Source organism: Epinephelus lanceolatus, chromosome 2 (assembly GCF_041903045.1).
Source record: "Epinephelus lanceolatus isolate andai-2023 chromosome 2, ASM4190304v1, whole genome shotgun sequence".
In the NCBI taxonomy this organism is placed as follows: domain Eukaryota; kingdom Metazoa; phylum Chordata; class Actinopteri; order Perciformes; family Serranidae; genus Epinephelus; species Epinephelus lanceolatus.
This window is the reverse complement of record NC_135735.1, coordinates 17,311,105-17,335,533: the sequence shown is the minus strand read 5'-3', so window position 1 is coordinate 17,335,533 and position 24,429 is coordinate 17,311,105. Positions and strand designations below refer to the sequence as shown.

General features: G+C 40.0%; 1 protein-coding gene across 1 annotated transcript in view; it reads left to right on the top strand.

Annotated features, from left to right (window-relative positions):
* Positions 1 to 24,429, top strand: part of LOC117260795 (protein diaphanous homolog 3-like) — a 253,424-nt gene that overhangs the window by 147,854 nt on the left and 81,141 nt on the right. The window contains exons 24-25 of the mRNA XM_078174650.1: positions 262 to 425; positions 14,025 to 14,160. Of these exons, the coding sequence (XP_078030776.1) occupies positions 262 to 425; positions 14,025 to 14,160 (300 nt within the window). The remainder of the gene's footprint in view (positions 1 to 261; positions 426 to 14,024; positions 14,161 to 24,429) is intronic.

The window sequence follows — 24,429 nt, the reverse complement described above, 5'->3', positions numbered from 1 at the left end:
CATACTGCAGTGGTAACCTGACTGACAGCATCAGCGCCCCTAATGCCAACATCACAGTTTACCACTTACAGCCTGTTTCCCAGCTTCAGATCCTTACGGCAACAAATGTCAATGATTTTTTTTTTCCTACGCTTTTTTCTACACACTTTTTTTTTCTTACTGTATTGCTGTCAGATAGGGGAGTAGTGTACCTGCTGCAACATTTAATTAACACTTAATATGTGATAGATGTGTTGATGACCTTGACCACAAACCCTCACAGCTTCAGCAAGGTTGCACGGGAGCAGTACGACAAGCTGGTGATAATGCACAGCAATATGGAGACGCTGTATCACAACATGCTGGAGTACTTTGCGGTCGATCCCAAGAAGACCTCAGTGGAGGAGCTGTTTACTGATCTCAGCAACTTCCGCACCATGTTTACTGTGAGTATACTGTACAGTTGATTTACCCGTAGTAGAAGCAGGAAGACTTAGTTGTCTGAGCATGTTATGTGGAAGTGAAACATTTAACATGGTACTATAAATGTTTATATTTTATTGAAATTGAGTGGTTGATGAGTTGATTTTTTAGTGGGTTTGGCAGTACCTGGATTTGTTTTGCATTACAGGAAGTGTTTGATTACATTTTATATATAAATGATAATTAATGCATCTTTAATCACATGTAGATAGGTTAAAGGAACACTTATCCAACAAAATGGCCATTTTAATATCAATTATTCACTGAGTGTTACTTTGAATTTTATAAAGAAAACGTTTTCCCGCGTGCCTCGATGGTGAACGGAGAATACAAAAAGAGGAGAACATTTTTCATGAATTAAAAGTACAGGGGTCCACATTTACCAACAGCAAAATGATATCAAATCATCCCGTTACAAACATTTAAATCATTTAAGTCACTTAGGAGTTGCGCACCCTGAGCGTGCCCAAGCATGCTACTCTTCCGTGCGTAAGACTGTTGTTTGAACTGATGTATTAAGAATTAATATAATGAGACTTGATAGATGATATTGCACAAGTTGTGTGAGTGTTTGTATATGGTTGTTTTGAAATAGTGTCGCTGTTAATAAATGCTAACCCATTTTTTGGACTCTCCGTTCACTGGAGTTATGCAAGAAGTCTTTTTCATGACTTCAAGGTAACATGGTGGGAAATTGATATACAAATTATTTCATAGGTGAAGTATTCCTTTAAAGAGGCAACAGATAGGATTCAGGTTTTTTTTTTAGCTTGGTGCCACCTAGCGTCAGCAGTGTTGCTCACACTGTCGCAAAGACCAAATTGACCGTGGGGATCAGAGATAATCAATAAAATGTAGGCTGTAAAGCCACCAGTATACCTCTATGTATATGTAGAATGAGAAGGTGTGTGGACAATATACGAAATAAATGAGTAAAGAGACCGAGCAACAATTACCAGATTTATCTGAAGAAAAAACAAATAGTAATGCAAATAATTATACCAGAATGCACAGTACCAGTACAAACAACTCACAGTAAATGATATCAATATGTACAGTATCAGTTCAAACAACAGCAGACACGTAAGGGATAATGTATCGTGAGCCTGTGACTGTTAAAAAATAACTCCCGACAGGGGAATGGAACCCCGACGCGCAGCAGAGTTATTTTTCAACGGTCACCGGCTCACTATACATTATCCCGCTTAGAACATGGCTTACTACTAAAACATTCAAATGTTACAACTGGCATCAATATTATTAAACTGCTGGCAGAGTGTATTGACAGAGGAGAGGTGTTCACCAGACAAACGGGAGCGGAGGAGAGGATTTTACTTCACTTGTCCCGGTCGGAGAGGCCTCTGTGCCCAGTAGCTGCGGCGGCGGCGGCGGCGGCGGCGGCGGCGGGGGGGTGGGGGATAATCACTGTCCGAGGGCTGCCGTAGAATGGCAACGAGGATGTCAGCCGACCAACACTCGCTACCCGGTCCCTGGTTGCGGCGATTTGCGATGCTGGCCAGCTAGGAATGAACTAGCAGCCAGTACAGTACAGTCCTCTCTCGGCTAACGTTAGCTAACATTTAGCCGTGTTACTTACTGAGCCATTAGAAAGAAAGTTAGCAGGACACCGGTGTTGAGCCTCTTTGGTCACGGAGCTCCCTCCATCTCTTGAACGCCTGACTGAGGTTTACTCTTGTTTTTCCTCTTCTTTTATTACTCTCCTTTTTGTGCATCCTCGCCTCCTCAGACAGATTAGCTGGTTTTATTTTGGGAGGCCGTTTTTCACTTGTCTCCAAACTTTGTCCGTCTGCCATTGTGCTCCTGACTCAACTATCTCATGCCCCGGCCAGTTCCTCATAAGGACCAGCTCCAGTCCCTGATTGGCTGACCGACCAGTTTGGCAATACATAGTATTTCCTGCTGTAAAGCAGATTTTTTCCGCAAAATTTCGGCACCGGTGGCAGAAGCTTATTGCAAAGATTGCAAAGCCATTAAGTAACCTATGTAAACGCTGATAGTCTGATTTTACTGTGTATACTACCCTGTGCAACCCACATTATTTACATAATGGTATATATAGGCAAAAATGCTGTCTGTTGCTTCTTTAAGCAACTATACCAATTAAGCCCAGTTCAGACCAATGATTTGCGACAAGACAAATGTGTTTTAGAACGTTGCAGAGAAAAGTTGCAGCAGTGTGAACTTGCCGTCTTAGCTCGGCTCAAGCCAGCTGATGGTGTCACCTGCATCTCAACTGGTTTTAGAACGTAAAGCTTGTCACCAGTTTCTACAGCCAGTCAGCTTGTAGTGAAGTCCACTCATCAAGTCAAATGGTCCGCAGGCCACATGTTGTATGCGTATATATCATGAACACAGTCCATCCGATGCTTATTTTGCTTGTTTTTTGCCATTTCATCACCACTACGAATGCAGCCGTAGCCAGTATCTCACTATCACTATCCCCATTCATATTTTAAGGAGCTACAAATTATAATCAGCCACAAAATAAGCCTGAAAAGCTGGAAATCAGAACAGAAGTACAGAGAGTTGTTGCATAGAGATGATACACCATCTCATCTAGTTGCATTGGCGTGAACTGGCAGGTTTTAAGAATGTTGCAGTGGGGCATTGCAAGTAGTTGCCTGTTTCAAGTCGTCTTGTTGGAAATCTTCAGTCTGAACTGGGCTTTAAACAAAAAGATCTTGGAGTAGTTCCAATTTACATGGAATGGTCTGTTCCATAATGCTTTTTAAAGGCTTTTAATAACTATGAAACAACACCACCTTACAATTTTGTCAGGTGTATTTGCATTTTGTGTCTTTTGTCAACTAATACTAATTCATTAATACTAATATCTGTAATCATAAACAGCACTGACATGAACAAACCCTTTAACAGCATTAGAATCATTTAAAGTTGAATGTGAAACTTTTACTTTTTTCATTTCTTGGCCGCATCCCGACACACAAGCAAATTCTTGTTGTGATTCTCACATCAGCGTCCCGTTGAATAATGCACATCAGAACCAGTGCCAGTTCTATGCAGTTCAGTTTCCCCCAGACATTTATGTCATCACTGAGCTCCGTGGCCTTATCTGTCTGGCGCTACTGTGAGCTGTGGAGACCCACTGTGTTTAATCAGCAGGATTAGTGGCACAGGCCACTGGGTGCGACAGATAATATTAGCTAATTAGCCTACTAAAGTTCCTGCCCTGCCCCCAACTTAACATCTACCTCACACACACAAATGGATTTCATGCCTCTTTGCCTTTTTACCTGCACAGTCATTAGTTATGCTTTAGATTTTCTTGTACTCCAAAGCTTTGTCTGTATATTTGTGTGTGTTTTTACAGAGAATAGTTGTTGTATGCCTGATACACAGTGTATACTCTACTCTAAGTCTGAGAAAATGTTTTTAAACGGTTCTAAATAGGCCTACAGTCTAGATCATTATTGAGAGGCACAATAACCATGATTTTGTAAACTTTGTAGATGCCCAACCACTATACAAATCACTGTCTCTCCTTAGGGGATTAATATTTTGTAGCCATTTTTAGACTTTTGATTGGTTTGAATATGAAAAAATTGCAAACACAATATAAAGATTATATGTTAAGATCTTAAAGAAACGGGACTTCCTTGTCTGACTGTGGACCCATGTTTAAGCGAAGTCCTATCAGGGGTGATGGGATTAACCAGTTTTGTCATAACCGCGGGTTTTAAGAATCGTAGAAGCTATGATATCCATGGTGTCCTGCATTATCACTCTGTGAGAATGAATTCTCAAGAGTCAGGGTGTTTGTGTGTGGTGTCATCTCCCCTTTGGAGTCACATAGCACGTGCAAGCACCGGTTTGTTTTGTGTTTGAGAGAGTCGTGCAGGTCACCTGAGGTGTTAAGAAGAAGGGCTGTAAAAATGTCAAAGGGAAAACTGACATTCCAGCCTTATATTTGCCCCAAAAGTTCCCTAAATAAACAGTGTAGGAGCATTTTGGATATATACAAACCAGGGAGTTGTTGTAGGAAATCAATATCCTATTTGCAAAGTATGCCACTGAAAAGTGACCAACACTTTAAATATGTTCCAGCATCTTCAAGATAATTATCCACCTCTGTATGTCCAAGTCAAAGTAAAAAAAACAAAAAAAAAACATTACTAGCTAATGTACCAATCTGGATGAAAATAGTTTAAACTACCTGGGTAATTCAGTGTTAATGTACTTTCTAACTCTTTTGTGGATATAAGTTTACCAAGGGAAACTGTGGTAGGGACTGTCATTCTCTCCCTCTATCTGTGTCACCTATGCTCTGTATAGCTCATTCTAAATTAACCATTAAAAATGATTTTTAAATCCAAAATATAAAACCTAACTGGATTTTTTTTTAATTATCATCATACTGTATATATTAATAACGTCCCTGATTAATAGAAGTGAAAATTGTGGATAAAATATGACATTTCTTCTGGCAATAATCAGAATAACAAAATATATTGTGACATCTAATTGCCAATAAGGTCAGACCATAATAACAAAGTCCAGCTTTCACATGAGTGCTTTTGCTTACAGCTGTACAAACATGTACAATAAACAGTGTTTTACCTAAAGGCACAAAATATTTAATTAGTCCTGCTCTCATCCTTTATTATATGATCAAATTCACATCCTAACACTTACTGCTGTTTCATGTTTCCTGTGGTCAGTGAGATGCTGATGACAATATTGCACAACTGTGGATTGGATAACTGTGTAGACGGTCTGAGCCACACACCTCCAAAATTCACAGTGGGGGTCGCACAGACTGTGTTGCAATGATTGGGTAGCTGTAGGACTCCTAAGTGCGTATATGCCAATTCAAATTTTAGGGCTCTTTAAAAAATGGAGTGCTTTGATGAAATGTTGGCTTAGCAAGTCTGGAAATATAAAAACCTGGCCGCAATAAGTATGAACAACAGACATACGTGGGAACCTAGTGCGCCGCCTGCAAGAGGCATGAAACAGCAGTTATTTGCCATGTATCTTGATTTGCTGGCTGCAGTGTGTGGCGACTAGCCTGAGACTGAAGTAGCAACAGAATCTACACAGTCTTCAGGTCTGAGGAAACACACAGACAGAAAAATCAGAAAGAAAAGGTTCCCAGATGCTTTGCTTTCAGAACTCTTTTTTTTTTTTCATCAATGCTGTTGATCCCAGAGCTACTTTGTGCTGTGATTCTTCTCCTCACTTTCACAGCCACAAGTTCGTCACTGGCTGTGGGCTGATATGAACACATATGAATTAAAAAAAAAAAAAAAAAGAATCAGACTAAGAGTTGATGATTAAAAACCTCTGTGTGTTCCATGCATCCATTAAAGTCCAATTGATAATAATGAGAAGAATATATAAGATATGTAATTGGCTGTAATGTCTCTTATTGCAGCTGTAATCTCTTTCATTTTAGTTCACGGTCCTGGCTAGACTTCTGCTGTAGTGTTTATGATCTGACCAAACATACTGTAACACTTAATGACTCTGCGAGCGAAAGGTGAACAAGCCAAGTGTTATAAAGACCCGCATTATATGGTCAAAACTCCCATGTAGCTATTTATTCCCCTGTGTTAGGTCAGCAATTCGTTCAAATGGTCCCATCACACAGACATATCTTGGGGGAAGCCAAGGCTAGGTCAATGAACGCGGGCATACAGTAAATCTCAGCACCATAACCTCTCGGTCAAATCTGTGTCAGCATTTAGCCTGCTGTGCCAAGGCCCATGCTAATAGGTGCGTGCTCTCTCTGGACCACCGCCTGAAGTGAACTGAGCCTTGAACTGTGTGTATGTTGTTCGCATAACGCGTGTGTGTGGGGGCGCATGTTTGTTTGTGTGCGTTTGTCATTTTGTGTTGGCTTCTTTTGTGTTTTTTTTTTTTTTTTTTTTTTAAGGAAAGCTGCTTAGCTTTTTCACACACAAAGACAGACACACACACTTGTACACACACGTACAGCATGCTCAGTCACCCGTAGGAAGGAGACCCAGGGCGAGGCCGCACATCTGACAGGAATCCAATTGAGCGTGTCTAATGGCGGACATCCAGGAGAGGAGGAGGGGAAAGCAGACCTGCAGTGATGAAGGAGAGCGGAGGGCAATTTCCTCAGAGAGCTGGTTCTCTCTCTCTCTCTCTCGCTCTACACCTCTCCCTCTCCTTCAGCTCAACATTACAGTAAAAATGAATGCTTTGTCAGAAGGCAAAAATCACATGACTCTTCATCTTTTTGTAATTTCGGGCACTTCACTATCTCTCAAAAATCAATGTTCCTTAAGTTCTCATTATTTTTCAGTAGTAAGATAATTCTTGCCTTCAATATTGAATTCAGATTTCTTTTTTAAACAAATGAAGCCTGTCCTGCCATGTGCTTAAGATGAACTTCTTTGTGTTGCTGCACTAAGTTAATGCCCACACTGGCTCTTTTTTTACTTTCATGATTCTAATATTGCTAATTGGTCCTGTGATTTAAGAAGACAGCATGGCCCCTTTTGTGGCTGGCTGTGATCATATCAATTTCTGCTTTAACAAGGATGTTTTGATGTAATGTTCTTTAGCTGCTCTTTTTCCTGTTCCACTCTCTTTGTGAAGTTTAAGAGTGATCCTCTCTTAAACAGGCCCACTTGTTGTATTGACCCATTATTGACTAATCATTGCTTTCCCGGCTGCTGGCAGCAGTAAAGGGTCCAGTTTTAAATAAGATGTAATTTTGCCTCTACGGACCGACTCTGTGGATCTGCATAGCCAGATTATTCTAACCACCTGCCATTCATATTAAGTTGCGCTTGCATTGGCACTGGGAATGGCAGTGTCAGTTAGCTTATTGATCTGCCAGTCTGCTACTTCAGACGAGGCTAAAATTATTCCTGAACTTTTGCATTGATTGTCGTGACAGTTTGTACGGACATTCATGGTTTCAAGAGGATACATTTTACTGACTCTGGTGCCCTGACTTTACCCCCAGCGACACCATGAGTTCTACATTTGTGGTCCAAATTGAAGCATCCTCACAAGTATTGGGTGGTTTGACATGAAATTTACTACAAATATATAAGGCCACTATAGGATGACTCCTACTGACTTTGGCAACTGTCGTTTTGCGCCACCATCAGGTCAGAGTTTTCACTTATTCAGTCAAATATTTCAGCTTCTATTTGATGGATTGGCACACAATTTTGTACACCCATTCACTGTTCCCAGATGATGTATCCTGATGACTTTCATGATCATGTGACTTTTTTTAGCAAATGCCATCAGCAGTTGGAAATTTTGGTTATTACTGAAGCACCCCTACAGCTATAGCATGGATTGATGTTCTGAAGACACTTTCATGGTCTCCTCAGGATACATATAATAACTTTTGTCCTCTTACCTTTGATCTTGCACTATATTATCCTTGAGCTCAAAGCACCACTGTGCCAAAGTATGTCTTAACAAAGCAGCTATGATATGATATTGATATGATATCGTAGTTTCTCCATTTGATCTCAGGAAATAGTATGGCGTCTACTTCTTGTTCACAAATGCGCATATTACAAACAGTGTACTAAAATATGTGTCTGAAAACATTTGAGGTGAGAAATAGGCAATGCAGTGCAGTCTTGGTTCATATTTGATCAACACTGCGTAGTTTCTTCATTTAATCTCAAGAAACAGTAGGGCACCCACTTCCTGTTCACACATTCTCCTTTTACAGCCAAACAGTGCACTAAAATATGTTTCTGTAAACATTTGAGGTGAGAAATAGGCAATGTGGTGATAGAATCTTGGTTCATATTTGATCAACACTGCGTAGTTTCTCCATTTGATCCTAGGAAACAGAAGGGTTCCCACTTCCTGTTCACATATTCTCATATTACAGCCAAACAGTGCATTAAAATATGTTTCTAAAAACATTTGAGGTGCTAAATAGGTAATTTAGTGATAGAATCTTGGTTCATAGTCGATCAACACTGTGTAGTGTCTCCATTTGATCTCAGGAAACAGTATGGCGTCCACTTCCTGTTTTCAAATTCTCATACTACAGACAAACAGTGCACAAAAATATGCTTCTGAAAACATTTTAGGCAAGAAATAGGCGATACCGTCAATCTTGGTATATATTTTATCAGCACTGCCTGAGTTTGAGAGAGAGAAGATCTCCTTCCATACTCTCTGTGTCCATAGTGACCGGGCATACAAAAGCGCAGAAGTAGCGCAGGATGACATGAAACACGTCATCCTGTGGATTTTCGCTGAGAGACAAGCACTGGACACTGGTAAGACTGAGGGAAGTTTACCACAGTTCATTTACACAGACCACCTGCATTGTTTTGATACAAAGCTGATTAATAATATGCAAATTCTCTCTTTAACCATCTTAATCAGATGGTCTGTATCATTACTAGCCTACATTTGTCATTGTTATAGTACACCTGTTATGTGTGTCCTTGGTTTGTAGGACATCTTGTTCCATCCCCCCCTTTCTTTTTGAGAAAAGACAAAAGTAATCATATGTCTTGAATTTGACTTTTTAATAAAAGAGCTGCTCGATAGTGAAGAGGGGGAGGAGTGTCAGAGTTTTGATGACTTTCACATTAGGCATCCATCACCACTGACTGCTAACCTGGGATCACTTAATTGTTCCTTATTGAAAATGTATTATGTGTCAGTACACTTGTCTTTCCCTTCTCCTTTTCCCTCGTTTGCTCCGCCTGTGATTTACCAGCCTGGATGCCCATTAAGAACATAGTCATTTGTGAATCAGAGGATGCCACGAGCAACTGACAGTTTCATTACATCAAATCAAAGTTAATTTTGTGGAGGAGTTGGTGTTGTTTAAAAATAGAGCTCCGAACAGCTTCAGTGTGTCTCAGTCATTTGGTATTCATCTCTCCCTTCTTCTCTCCTCTTCCCTTGGATTTCTATAAACCTGCTGAGTAGTTCACATCACTGTCATTAGCTGCTATTGTCTTTTTATGTGAGTGAGTTTAGATAAATGTTGTTTAAATTATATGTCTGCTATGATGCCAATGAGATACAATCTCATTTAGGTCCGTGTTATGAATAGGGAAAAAAATCTGCAGTGAAAGATCAAGCTCACAGTGTGTGGACGTGGAGCATCACAGGATGGGTTCATTTACAGCTGTGTGTAACCAAAGGACACAGGACTCAAGTATACTGCATCAAACTGAATATTGTGCATTTACACCCCTACTATTAGTAATTCACGGAGTGTTTGAGTTGTCGTTTCTCCATATTTCAAGTGGCTTGTTGATGCCAAATTGAGGACGCTGATTTGTTTAGAATGCAAGCTGACTATATCATTTTCCCGCGATGGTCACTTGTACGCAGACTTAATAAGAGGCTGTCAGTTGGCCTCAATAAGCGACTGCCCCTCTTTATTGTGCTGCTGTAGTTTTCCATCATGTACTACACAGTATCCGTAGTGTGTGCTTTCCGTAGTGTGCGCATCCATTAATGTTGGTTTGGCATTACTATTCTCCCACTGACCTGCCTGTCAAGCCGAGATGTGTGAATAGCGCAAGAGGAGGGGAGATGAGGAGGTGGAGTTGGGCGTTTGATAAAAGCCCAGACTCCCTTTCTTTAAGTGACTGGCTATTGATCAGGATGGCAATCATGCTAGCACTCTATTAAATCATATGCAGTCTGTCTCTTGGCTGTGGTGTTATTGAGCTATCGACACTATCGTATGAGTTTGACAGCGCTCTGGAACACGGATTGTAGAGGCTCTACCCACAATGGTTAAAGTATGGTAGTAGCATACCTATGAAATAATTCTTCAGAGACAAGTGGAATCATGACATGTTTTGACAAGTTTTTAAGTTGACGACATCGGCTTGTGCAAATATCAATATTAGAAAGAAGAAATTCTGGGCCAATACTGATGTTTTTTATTATTATTATTATTATTATGATTATTATTATTTTTTCATTTTATCTTTTTTTTTTGTTTGTTTTTGTTATTTATGCAAGGGAACCAAAAACATCTTCATAGTAAAAAAAAAATATAGTAAAGTAATGATGGCCACTCGTTTTTCTTTAGTTAGCTGATTGGTTCTTGCCATAATATGAATTTTAACAGTTGTCCAATAGGGCTGTCGGCTGTGTATTAACCTGACTTCTGCACAACACAACTGATGGTCCCAACCCCATTGATAAAGCAAGAAATTCCACTAATTAACCCTGATAAGGCACACCTGTGAAGTGGAAACCATTTCAGGTGACCACCTCTTGAAGCTCATGGAGAGAATGCCAAGAGTGTGCAAAGCAGTAATCAGAGCAAAGGGTGGCTATTTTGAAGAAACTAGAATATAAAACATGTTTTCAGTTATTTCACCTTTTTTTGTTAAGTACATAACTCCACATGTGTTCATTCATAGTTTTGATGCCTTCAGTGAGAATCTACAATGTAAATAGTCATGAAAATAAAGAAAACGCATTGAATGAGAAGGTGTGTCCAAACTTTTGGCCTGTACTGTATATATGTATATATATGTATATATGTATATGTATATATATATATATATATACATATACATATACATATATATAAAACTGAACCATTTAAAGTCATTAAGCCCTTCATTACACTACCTCTGAATGAAATTCAATCATACAAAGTTACACAACCTTGAATATAACCTTTTTTCACATGAAAAACATCCTTTACAAAAACTGCTTCAATAAACCTTTTTACTATATATAATCCCCTCTCTGATTTATATTGCTGTGAAAACATCAACACATTTCTCCTTCCAACCACGGCATGTACTCAAGTTTCTCACCAAAAACAACAGTGTACAAGATCAGCCTGTATTTGAACACATCATGATAACGTAATAATAATTTCCCTTTGCTCAATACTTATTTTTACTGAATAAAACAGGAATGTATCATAATGTAACTTAATGCCACTTCCATTAGCTGTTAGTTTGGGCCACCAGCTGCTAACAGCTAATGTTAATGAGATCTCCTCCTGCAGGTTATAACATGAATTTGTTTTATCTTTATTGCATTGTCAGGAAAAAAAAACCCTGATCAAGATGAGTTTACCGCAACCTTTCGCCCAAAGGTGTCCAAGGGAGGATCTCTGTTTGTCTCAAACATGTTTACTGTTGTCCCAGGGATGATGGTAGCACGTTAGTCCCAAGCCCTAATTTTTAGCTGCGCAAAATTTATGACCCAACAGAAAAACATCTACCACTGCCATTGGTGAATGCCATCTTATTTGCTTATAGGTCTATGACAGTCAACAACACGAGTATCAGCCGATACCTATGTTCAGCTGATAAATCGGTGCATCCATGAAGAGACTTTCCTGTCCCAAGACCTTGATAGCCAGCACAGATGTTTGCTTGCAGTTCTAACTAAAGCTGTAAAACCTTTTTCATTCTCAAGTGCCTGAACATTGAATGACAAGACAAGCTCCACTCCAGTCATTCTTGGGCCATCAATAGGTAATTAATTAGGAAAAGGAACAATGGCCCAGAAATTTAAAGCTGGAACTCAGTGCCTGTGGTTGAAGTGCAGGTAAACTTTGTATGTAGCCAGTCAAAAAAAAAAGGAGCAATGTCAGTCCAGATAAAGGTCTCTCATAATGTCTGCACATTGTTAATTTGTCTAGTCCACTTGTTTTTGATATTGAAATATCCACACAAATTCACTACGCCCAAGGTACACCTCAAGGCACACCTGTATTTATATCTGTGCACTATAACGTGTGTTAACATTCTTAGCAAGACGTAAGACAATAAATATAAGAAAAAATAAGACAGGTAGCTTTCATTATACTGTCTCTTTTCTTGCAGTGCTACAGTAGGTGTCTTTGCTGGTGATTTATTGTAATTTGCTCCATACAATAAAGCAATCCATTGTCCCATGCACGGCTTTCTCTTTTTAAATCGGATCATCCCTCACACTGGCTGCCAATCAGGGCTTTTGATGTGTCACACACTAATAATTCCCACGCACAAACGGTGACAAATAGGTTCCCCATGACGTTTTCAAAATTTAAATTAAATTAAATTACATTTTGTTGCTAGAGTTTGCCTCTTTATGAGGAACTGTATGCGACCAACATACTGATACAGTTGATAAAAAAATAATTCAAAGCTTTTTGTATAGGCCCAGTTGAATATTGCAATAATAATGCGTGATTATCACAGAATCCCATGGCGCACCATTTGTGAACCACTGCTCTACATTATATTGTTGTGCTCTGTGAACAAAGCGGCCTGACAAAAGGAAAAACTGAGTAATTGCTGCTCTTATTGGAGTTGACCGTTGGCACTTTGTAAAAAGTAGTACAGTAGGAGTTCCTATCCATTCATGTAACATAATTTGAGTCAAACTGCATTCCCTCTTCAGAAGAGAAATAGAAGTATACATGAGCAAATGTTGTATTTACTACATAACAATACCAGAATACTTAAGTGTTAGTCAATCCAATCAGAAGAAGAAAATAATAAAAAGAAAACCAATCATGGGAATAAAGAAATATAATTTATAATTTGTACCGTGCATATGTGCAATCAATAATCAGATTTTTTTTTGTCAGTAGTCATAGTGTAACCATAAAAACATTTTTAAATGCTAATTAACTATCAAGTCTAGGGATAATAAGTATATGTAGGAAAGTTGCCAAATTATTCTTGTTGTTACCAATAAGTTTCCCAGCTCTGTCGGATGCTGTAAAATTCAGGTGGTTTCAAGTGCGGATTTTGTTTACAGTGTACCTGCAAGTAGTGTGGTAGATATCAACATCCACCCACACAGCAGCACCTGTAAGCTGTGTTCAGCTCAGCATCTAACTGTACAGCCTGAATCGTATCACTGCTGGCATTGCCATTGAGCTCACCAGCTGTTCAGTGATTGGAAACAGCTCACACTGTAGCCACAGGGTGATGCTGAAGCTGTCTTACTGACCCTGACACATGCTCTATACATAGACACACATAAACACACAGCAGCTTGATCATTTTAGTTTGGGGATTTTCATACTTTATACATTTTATGCTGTGTTATATATATATTTTAACCTAGAAATGTTTTTCCCACTCTTTGTTTTATCTTGTAAGGTGATGCTGCCAGGGATGTTTTTCAGCTCTGAGAAAGACTGCAGAGAGAAAAACAAAATAGAGCAAGCAAAATGTTTGAACAGAGCTTTAATAATCTCTAAAAATAGGTTTAAATGTTTTTTTGAGTGGGCAGAAAAGAGGCAAAATTAGAACAGAAAATGTTTTTGGAAAGAGACACAGATTCCATTCGTGTCTTTACGTCGTTACATCGCTTTTATGGTTCTCTGGTGTCTGAAGTCTGTGGTGCCAAGTTGCTTTTGTCTGGCAGGACCAGGGTGGCAATTTACCTAAGAAGCTTTATCTGACTTTAATGGCACCTGATAAAGATGTCTGTGGTGTTTGACAGCTGCCGCTGCCTTTGACAGGCTCTGCGCTGTGGTAATTAACCCTACTTAGCAATCCGTCTTGTTTTCTCCTTCTTTCCGTATCTCCCTCACTTTATTGCTCTTTCTCTCCCCCACACAGCAAGCACTGAAGGAGAACCTGAGGCTGAGGGAGTCCGAGGAGAAACAGAGGAGAGCCCGGGCGGCGAAGGAGAAGGCTGAACGTGAAAAGCAGGAGAGACAGCAGAAGAAGAGGAGGTTGCTGGAAGTCAATGCAGGTAGAGAACATTCAGTCTGCTTTGCCCGTCAACTCGTGCATCACAGAGGCGTTCTCAGGGAGCTGGGTGCTAATCAATCTGGGGTCAAGTGGTGTAAGAGATGATTGAAAGACAATGACTCTCATTTATCAAGCAAACTCCCATCCTAATGGATTAGAGGAGACACCTATTTTCTCACAATGCAGTATTTATCTCTTAAAAAATTTAAACCCACATCTCCACAGAAATCATTTTGATTGATGGACAAGTAGTTAAGTGTTGCTGGGAATAATATGAATACAAAATTACCAGTTGTGTGATGTTGAAAGAGAACGTCAAAAAAGCCTTTTTTTGAATAATGTCACTCAGTCCACGTCCGCCCTGCTGATATAATAGTCTCAACTTTTATTATTTCTGACCAATCAATCCATTAAATGTAGTTTCCCAGTTATGGAAAGCATACAATATCAAACCAGGCATGCACTAACTGAACTGTAACACAGTCGTGTTAGTGTGTCATATGAAGGCAATATTCACATTGTGTTGCCTTGTGTTGATTAATGGATACTTCAACAAGGCAAGGCTCTTGACATGTAGCATTGTGCACATTTCAGTGTTGGAATTCAAAGGTAATATTGTGATCATTGATTGGTTTTTGTATCTAAGTATAGTACTTTACCTCTTGCTTGAACTTTCCAGGAGGGTTAGAGCTTAGAACAGCTCTCGTCAGGGTTTCAATGTGTTGTTACAAGGCACTTGTCTCGGAAAGATGATTGCTGAAATTACCCTTAACAAATGTCAGCTGGTTCAAGAAAAGCCCCTGTGACCACAGTTCAACTAGTGTGTTCCTCTTACTCTCCTCACACATCATAAAGGGTGATGGTTGAATCCACAGTCACATCTGATGTTCATAAGTTTCAACATTGCGTGTTGACAAGCACAAGTCTTGAACTAGGACACAAGCAAAAAGGTTTGGTGTTTGGTTGTCCTAAAAATGAAGCCAAATACTGCGCGACAAATCATCTGTCTACAGTAAAAATCAGCTGGCTTGTGCAAAAGCTTAAGAACTGTACCACTTTTTCAATTACTCTTTTTACCTTAATCCATTGAGTTTAAAAATATGTTAGTCACAAAATGTAGAGAGGAGAGCAGTCATTTTCCAAGTTAGGACATTTAAAGAAGATACCAGGAACCCCAGGAGCCCGTTTCAACCAAACACTTTCAGTATGGTACCTTTGGAACCAAGAGTAACCCTTCAGACATGGTACCTAGACCCTAGCATTTCCACCGCAAACATGTGGGCGGGGTTGTCACTCACTGCTCCGTCTAGCACTCACTATTTTTCCTCATGTCTGGTGACACAGAGGGAAGTCTGAACCTTGTTTATCATCCACAGAACAGGGCTGCACGCTGACATTTTCAGCATGAAATAGAACAGGCTGCAGTGAGAGTCTTTCTTGATGGGATATTTAAAAATAGCAGGTTTGTGCATTTAGTCCTTCTCAGGCAAACTCAGGGGTTTATTGTTGCCAGAGCCCACAGGAATGACGCTCTGCGAAGCTTACTTTTCTTCGATTAAGGATTAATCACATAATCTGGTCGAAATTAATATAAACTCTTGAAGATCCACTCATTACTAAAAGTGTGTGTTAGGGTTGGGTTGGTATGAGGAAAAAAAAAAAAGGTCCGGTTTTTGTGAAAAACCGCATCAAGTCGGTAATACCGGATTTTCACCACTTGGGGGCGCAATTCACTCATTTAAAATAATAAATGACCATAGGACAACAGAGTGACAGTAACAAGTTGTTTCTTTTATTCCTTACAAATAAATTTTGCAGCTTACTCAATTTGTGCAAACAAGAGTTGCCTCCTTCGTCTGGCTCAAAGCCAAAGTGTTGCCATAGTGGCGCATTCTTTGATTTCTTCGAGACTAAATTGTCCGCCATTATCGACTCCCCAGGCTACAGTAGAGGCCTCAGCGCATGCGCACTCGCACCCCCTAGCTCAGTCCCCGCCCCACCCCCACCCCCTTCTCTCTCTGGCGAAGAGGCAGACACAGGTGCCCACAGACTTGGGCGTACTATAAGCGGAGTCGAGCGCACTTCTGAGTTGTAGTTTCCTGTAAAAATGTCTGTGAAAAATCCCCGTGATGTGAAAAATACATGCCGAGCAGCGTGCTTTGCTCCGCCTACGTTCCGCCCGAGTATGCGGTCCAGTCGGTCTCCAAAAAAACAAAAAACAAAAACGGTCCAATACAGAGTACTGAACCGAATTGGTATTACTGAGAACCGACCCAACCCTAGTGTGTGTCATATAAAAACTAAAGTGATGGTCAAAGTTGTCACATTGGATTGGATTCACGTCATCAACTCATACACTGAGTAACATTACAAGTAAACGTTGCACCTTACAAGTTGTTGACAGTCGGTCCAGTGAATTAAGTTATTGTTGTCTCTGACTCCAGCTGCTGCAAGAGGCAGCAAAACATCCTTTCATTTTATAGTTGCAGTTTACTAATAAAACTCTCCATGGTATGAACAATGGTTACATGAGCCTCAAAACCAGCCACAACTCAGCCCTGAGCAGAGTGACCGTCCTCTATTGACCAGTCAACGGACTGCAGTGTTCACAGCTCCACCTTTTAGTACCAGATCTGTGTGCTAGGTACCCCAACAGAGGGGTGACCAAAAATGGGGACGATTAGGTACAGCTCCATTGGTACCATCCACAACTTTTCACAGTGGAAACAGGAAAAAAAGCATACCAAACTGAACTGTACTGCTCGCTGGAAATGGGGCATAAGATGTCTCAAAAATATTTCAAGTCAAATCCAGACCAACATTAGCCCGAAGTTGCAAAGCCCCTTCATTCATTTGAATGATTGGATGAGGGGCAGCCGTTGTGCACAGGAGAGTCCGGCAAAAAACTGCAGGGTCATCCGGCAGAAACGTTGAACCAGTTTTTTTGTGAACCACAATCCAACAAGACACTGCTGTGCCCAATCAGTCACATGCAAGCACACATTCCTGGTAGATTACTTTGTAAAGTGTAATGACGTGTTTCTGTTATTTAACTTTCAATAGTTGTGACAAAAGATAGAATAATATTCACTGTGATTACTTTAAACAGCTGTAAAAGCCTTTCTTATATAAACAGTTTGCATATCTGTGACTCAAACCCTCATGTGTAGCTCCTTTTCCCTAAAGCACTTTACTATAGTTCTACCCAGAAACTAGTGAGCACCAATACCTTTGTTTAGGTAACACGGCTCACTCTGTTACCACATGTTCATATTTATTGCCTGGCCCTGAGAAAAAGTGCAAATGTTTTCAGGCTTTATGATCAATATGTTGCTTACTGATAAGAGTATGACAGGTTTCAGAGTTGGACTAGCAGACCTCTGCTTTTGCTTTGAAAATGTGGTATTTTTATTTAATCAAAAACATGTTGTTGAGTCTTCTTTGATGTTCCCCTGCGCTGGATAAATAATTTACTGATCACATCCTATACTGATAGATGGAGCTATGATTTCAACTTTGCCTATATGTCAGGCCATATGTGCTTTTGTGCAAGGTGTTCTTAACTCATGCTTGCATATTGTCAGTAGATGTTTGGGGATTTTATGTGAAATTATTGTTTTTTCAAACACTGTCCACTGCTGTGGCCTTGAGGCATAATGTAGCTAGAATGGGAAGTCTATTCATCGAGCAGGTTCAGACATAGCTATGAAGAAAGCAATGTCTACCTTATGCCAGAGCATCTGGTTCCAACTGCCAGTTGTTGTTGGTTTTTTTTGTTCTGTTTTGTTTTTTTTTTTTTCTTCCCCTTTGGAGCACGGCTGATGCCATAAACTTGTTCAACAGTGCAGCCTCCAGACTCATTTCCACTGCCAAAGCCAAGGCTGGCAGAGCAGTTGAGCTAGGCAGCCCCAGCCCTGCACCAGCATCTATAGCTAACGTGACCATGCCAGCCACTGTAGAACTCCTGTAGACGTTAGAGTGCACGGAGAGAACTGCACCAGTACTGCACAATCCAGGCCAAAGTACTGCTGTGGGCTGACTATCTATAGCCAAACCAAGGCCCCTCTTGGCTTAAACAGAATACAAATGTCTCCATTTGCCACAGAGGGCCTGAAAGTTTTACAGTTCTGCGCTCATCCAAACGAAGGGTTCTGTCCAGTCAAAATTATGAGCAGCATTCTGGTGGATAGGTTATGTGCTGTGTGTTCGCCCAGCAGTGTGTGTGAGCTGTATCTCACCCTCTGTCACGCTGTGGTTATCCAAAAAAATAACTGGCAACTGGGTTGAAACCAAAAAAAAAATAAAAAATTACTCCCAGTAGACCAGTGTTGTATGTGTTATGTTTAGGGAGGATTGGTAGTGTCCATCGATTGACAGTGACTGCTTTGCAGATGTAGGCTCAAGGCTGTACTGTACCATAAATCCAGGCTAAAATGTTGTATTTGAAATATGACAGAATATCTTCAGTGAGTTTAGTTCCCCATTTGTCTGCTTTTTCATATTTAAGCTATAAACAAAATGTGTATTGCCTTTAAATACATATTTAACCTGTAGTCTGAAATTGGCCATCTTAACTAAACATGTTTGCTGTGAAACCACACATGAGCACAAGAGCACCAATCCCCAGCATGAAGTATGTTGGTGGCTGCATCACGCTGTGGAGATGCCTATCACAGAAAGTCCTGGAAGGCTTGTGAGGGTAGAGAGTGAAATGAAGGCAGCAGAATGGAGAGAAATACTCACAACAAATCCAAGCCAAGTTCTTGATATGAACTGCAACGTAGGGACCAAATCAGAGTGGCCAAATCAGAATCCAGACCACACTTGACCCTCTGCAAAGTTAAAATTATAGGCTTGCATAGGACAGCTACGATGCAGGGTCCGACAACTATACATTAAATGTTAAGTTACTAAGTAAGCATTTCTACGCTACTATAGCTACTGAAGGTAAACCGAATAGATACACATGCTGCTTTTGCTGTGTGTGATTAAAGCTCTACCCTGCTTTACAGTGTTGGACAGTGTTGCTCTCAGTCATTGGTTGCACCTTAACTTTATTGTCCTCTGTCGATCGCAGGTGATGTGGTGATTCACTTTTAAATGTTCTGTAGCCTTTAGCTTCTACCTTTAACTTTTGAACCTGTTTTTGCCGCTGAGTCAGTCTGACATCCCGAATATCCACACGACACATACAGCTGACCCCTCTGTCTGCTTCTATCTGAAATTGCTTTTTTCCTCCCCAGAAATTACATAAGATTTCGTCAGGTAGTGGAGTTAGTGACAGTGGGCTCCATGCTCGCATCGACAGCTTGATGGACCATTATAAAGGGGCGGGGCTTAGCAAAGGGTCAATTAAATGAAAATTTTAGATGCCATGAAACTAAACAGAGCCTGAGCAGTTTTCTAAGGAAGAATGGGGTAAACTTGCAGAGTCCAAATGACAACCACAAAAACTAACCTCATAGACTCAAAGCAGCAACTGCTGCATCTTCTAAATATTGGGTTAAAGTGAATTAATACTTCAGTAACTTCATTTGTATCGCACAGTTCATACAGCAAGTGTAATTCAAAGTGCTTCACATAATAAAATGTGAAAATACACATGAAAGACAGTAAGAGATCAAGTAAATAAGATTCTAATACATAATCACACACTCACACAGACACATATTCACACACACATACACATAAAAAATATGAATTAGGTTTGATACCAATTAAATGAATAAAACTACATAAATGCAGGTCTAAAAAGATAAGGTTTTAAGATTTCGATTGAAGCTATCTGCTGAATCAGAGAGTCTGACGTCCTCTGGAAGGCTGTTTCAGAAACAAGGGCCAACGACACACAACACAGCATCACCGTACCTTTTGGTTCTTCTCTGGGGGATATTTAGTAGACCAGAGTTAGAGGATCTTAAGGCTCTGAAGGAAATGTACTTGACCAACATATCAGATAAATAGTCAGGAGCCAGTCCATTGAGAGACTTAAAAACTTAAAGCAAAATTTTAAACAGGATTCTGAAATGAAGCCAATGAAGAACCTTCAAAACTGGAGGAATTTGGGGTTTGTATTTGTACTTAAAGGAGCAGTGTGTAAGATTTAGAGAGATTTAATGGTGTCTAGTGATGAGGATTGCAGCTTGCAACCAACTGAAACTTCTCCTGGTTAGAATTCCTTAATTAGTCATTGTTCAGGAGGTTTTTACCGGGAGCCAAATTATCCGCAGAGGTCTCTTCCTCTTGGACCAGGTGATTAAAACACAGAATAAAGCAATTTAATGTGACAAATCTGTGTTTCTTCGACACTGTTAAGCATGTTGGAGACAGGCTACAAGCCCAGCACCTGCTAATGTGTGTGTACAGGAATTATCCGCAGAGGTCTCTTCGTCTCCAAAACAAATAAACCCGGTAATTTGAACTGGTAAAAACACTGAATAAAGCAGTTTCACTTGTCGCAGAGGGGCTGCCAATTATGGTGACCAATTCAAAAGTGCCTGTCTGTCTGTTTTGGACTGCGTAGAAACGTGATGGACTCCATAAACCAGGACCCGCTCCCTATGTAGATATAACGTCTCATTCTAAGATAAGGAAAATACAGTGATTATTGTTGTCAGGTAATTATACACTAAAGAAAACATACTTATTATATTATATCCCATTTCTGCCAGTATTTCCCCCTCAGTCCTACACACTGGACCTTTAATTTTATTTTCCAATTTATCAGTGTCACAGAAAAATGATTACAGTACATCCACTTTGTTCAGTGTTGAAAACCAAGAAATGAGACTTAAACACCTTTTATTTGCACTGTATATTTGTGTCCTTTCCTGAATTTTAATGACTTGCTTGTTTGGTCTGCAGCTCGGTCAGATTGACAGCTTGGACTTATTTCCCCCATGCGTGTGTGTCGAGTTGTGTTTCACTGCAAACTTTCCATTTCAGAAAAGTAGTTCAGAAATAAGAAAATCTTAAGAATAAACTTCAGCCAAATTTTGTCAAAAAGGCTTATACAAATATGCCTAGAGCTTGAAATTTATTTAGATACGCTCAAATTAAGATAAAGCTAAAGGCAAACTCAGTGACATCCCCAAGAAGTGATGTTTCTGGCAATGTACGACAGTCGCGCGCACACGCACGCATACACATAAATACACACAGATTGTTGGGATGAAATGAATATGTGATAGAGATTTGGCATTGTGCTGCCAACCCAGGACAGGATTTACTCACTCTCTCTCCCTCACACTCTCTCACTCTGTCTGTCTCTCAGCCTATTTATTAACTAAAGAGCTTTCTCTTTGTTTGTCAGCGAGGATTGTCCTCAATGGAGATTTTCTATGTAATCATCTGATTATCCATCAATTCCCTAAAAACCCCCAGAGAGGCTCCATAGCCACATTATGCTGAAGGGCACGGCAATGACAGACAGGGGAAGGAAGGGGGGGAGGGTTTCCTGGAGGAAATGATCAAAATGGATTTTAGCTTCGTTACTTGCTACAGGTATCTGCATTTAGTTTGGTTTTAGCTTTGCCTACTTATGCATTCCAGAAATGTGAGCTTCTCCCGGTTTCCGTCTCATTTCTCTCGGTCTCTTTTACCTGCCACAGACCGGGCTTCTACCTACACGATAATGTGCAGTCCTGCTTTCGTCATCTGCACTGTGCGTTCTGGCAGTCTGAGAGAGGGAGAGCATCAGCTTGCATACATTTGCATAGAGCCCTATGGAGATTGAAATTCAGATTGAATAGGTGTTTTTTCCCCTCCTCCTCTAGCTGTGCCTGGCTTGTGTATGACAAATCTGTTGCATTAACTCCCAGGGTAGGCCGGGAGCGGGAATGTTTGTGGAGCGACAAATTACACATCAGAGCTTTATTTAACATTCCCTACATGGCTACAAGCGATGAACTATTAAGACGTCAAATAGAAGAACAGCTAGAGATGCAACCCTGCATGCAAAGATGCTAAAAGCATAGGAGGGGCATAAGGAAGAGAGAGCGGGAGAGATCTTTCTGTGAAACTTGTATGCGACACTGCATGTTCTCATGAGGCAGTTCTTAGATACTATAGACACTAATGCCTTTTGTATCATGCCTTATTTTTATGGTGGTGCCCACAAAGTTGGTTAAATTTGACTAGTGTGTTTGATACTTCTTGCACTTGTGTCTGCTAAAAAAAAAAACCTGTGGACGGTGGGATGGTTCTCTGTGTTTCAAACAAGTAGGCTAACAACGCCCTAATGTTCACTGCACGCTGGTCTGTTGTGTTCCCTGAGGTGTGAGTGTGTTGGACCCAACGCAAAGCCAGTTATTGTTAAAACACTTGAGGGGATCAAAAACATGTTTGCTCTGGCCTCTGTCTTGTGAAAGGTACAACTCGGTCTGTTGAACCTTGTTTATAAGTCTGTTTCTGTTGAACCCAGCTGTGTTGGTATAGAGCTGCAGTACATCAGTGCTGCACAGGGTGTTGATAAAAAAGCATTTTATCACTGCTAGTTGGGAGTGCAAGCCAGACTGTTGGTGCAGGGTGGGTGCAGTTGCTTTTCAAAGTATTTTTTGTAATGTTTTTATATAGTAATTTGCTTTGCTGTATTTTTGTGTCTGGAGCCCAGAAATTTAACCGCATTTACATTTTTTGATCACAAGTATTCAGAATGAAGTTTATTCGGAAGATTACATCAGTTATATGAAACTGAATCCAGATAAACTCCCTTATTGGTTTGATTTTTGATCTGATTTATTTATTTTGAACGTTAAAACCCCCAATATATTGTATACATCATCATATCAATAAATCATGAACAGACTTTCGATGAGAAACATGAATTAACTTTTACAAATACAAAAATACGAATAGAGCACCGACAACAGTATCACCCTGAGTGTGCTTTACATTCCCTCTAATCATTTCCATAACTTGTGAAGATACTGTCTTTGTACCTCTTTTTAAACTGTCTCATATCTTGATTTCTCCACCGTGCATTCCACAAAATCACCCCATAAATTGATATACACATACTTTTTTAAAATGGTGCCATTATCTATTTCTTATATATTAAATAGCCATAATGTTTGTAGTCGGCTACTATTTTTATAGAGATTCACAAAAGCCAATTCCTGCCTCTTTAAGCAGTCACAGTAGACTGATCATGTTTTCTTGGACTGACAGATTACTATTATTTTTTTAACCCCTCCTTGACAGTGTCATTTGCTCATCATTATTCCGATTCGGATTTGAAATCCATCTCACCCAGGCTTTGTGCAACCAGAACATCCTGCGACAGAGCATGGAAACTGTAAATGGTAAAATTTCAATATGATTGCCTTTGACACATTGCTGAAATGCACTGATTCCCTGCATTTTCTGCTCGTGACATCTTAATACAAAGCAATATCTTCTTATGACCCCCCATCGTAGTGTAGTGTATCCCCATAAATTGTGATTTTCACAGACTGACTGACTTTGAATAATTTTTAGAGGCCTGAAGGTGTAAAACTCACAAAGAATAAGGCAGACATTGAAAGAAGTCCAAAGAATTCTGTGTAGTGGAATATTGTTTTTACCCTTTCCCTTCCCTCATTATCATCTCACAGCCCCTGTGTGAGTCCTGATCCCCAGGTGGTGAACTGCCTAGTTAGATTACAGTCAGCGTTAGTCGTTGCTTTTTAAAAGAGTAATCTATTTCTGCACTTAATTACTCCCAGTGGTAAATAGTTTGTTACACTCTTTGTTTTGTTCCTTTTTCATCACTGCACAACATCGTCTGAGATGCATTGTCACATAATTGCAGGTTAACAATAATATAAACCTTACATAAGCCCCCGTATCAGCACGAAACAAGGATCAGGAGAATCAAGACAGCACTGGCAGTAGACTATAACTGCCTTGAAATGAAACTATATTAATACATAAAAAAAAATATAAAAGACATTGGCCTTCCTAACACCACACAGTACAAATATTAATGGCCTCGAAATAATACATCAATAGGCCTAAATGAAATGATATCTGAGACTGGCCTTCCTAACACTGTTACATGATGATTAAGGGAAAAAACATGTTTAAATGGCGTATTATGTGGACGGCATGTAATCAGCCAAATGCAAACAAACTCCCTTGAGTTGCTTGCTTACGAGTCTATGCTTAGTAACCGACTAGCCCAGCTTATTCTGTGTGTTTATCACTGAAGCAGACAGTGGTTATATGGTGTGAGGGAGAGATCCTCAAATTGTTTGTCAGACATCCTGTTCCCTCCTCTGAGTCAGAGCGG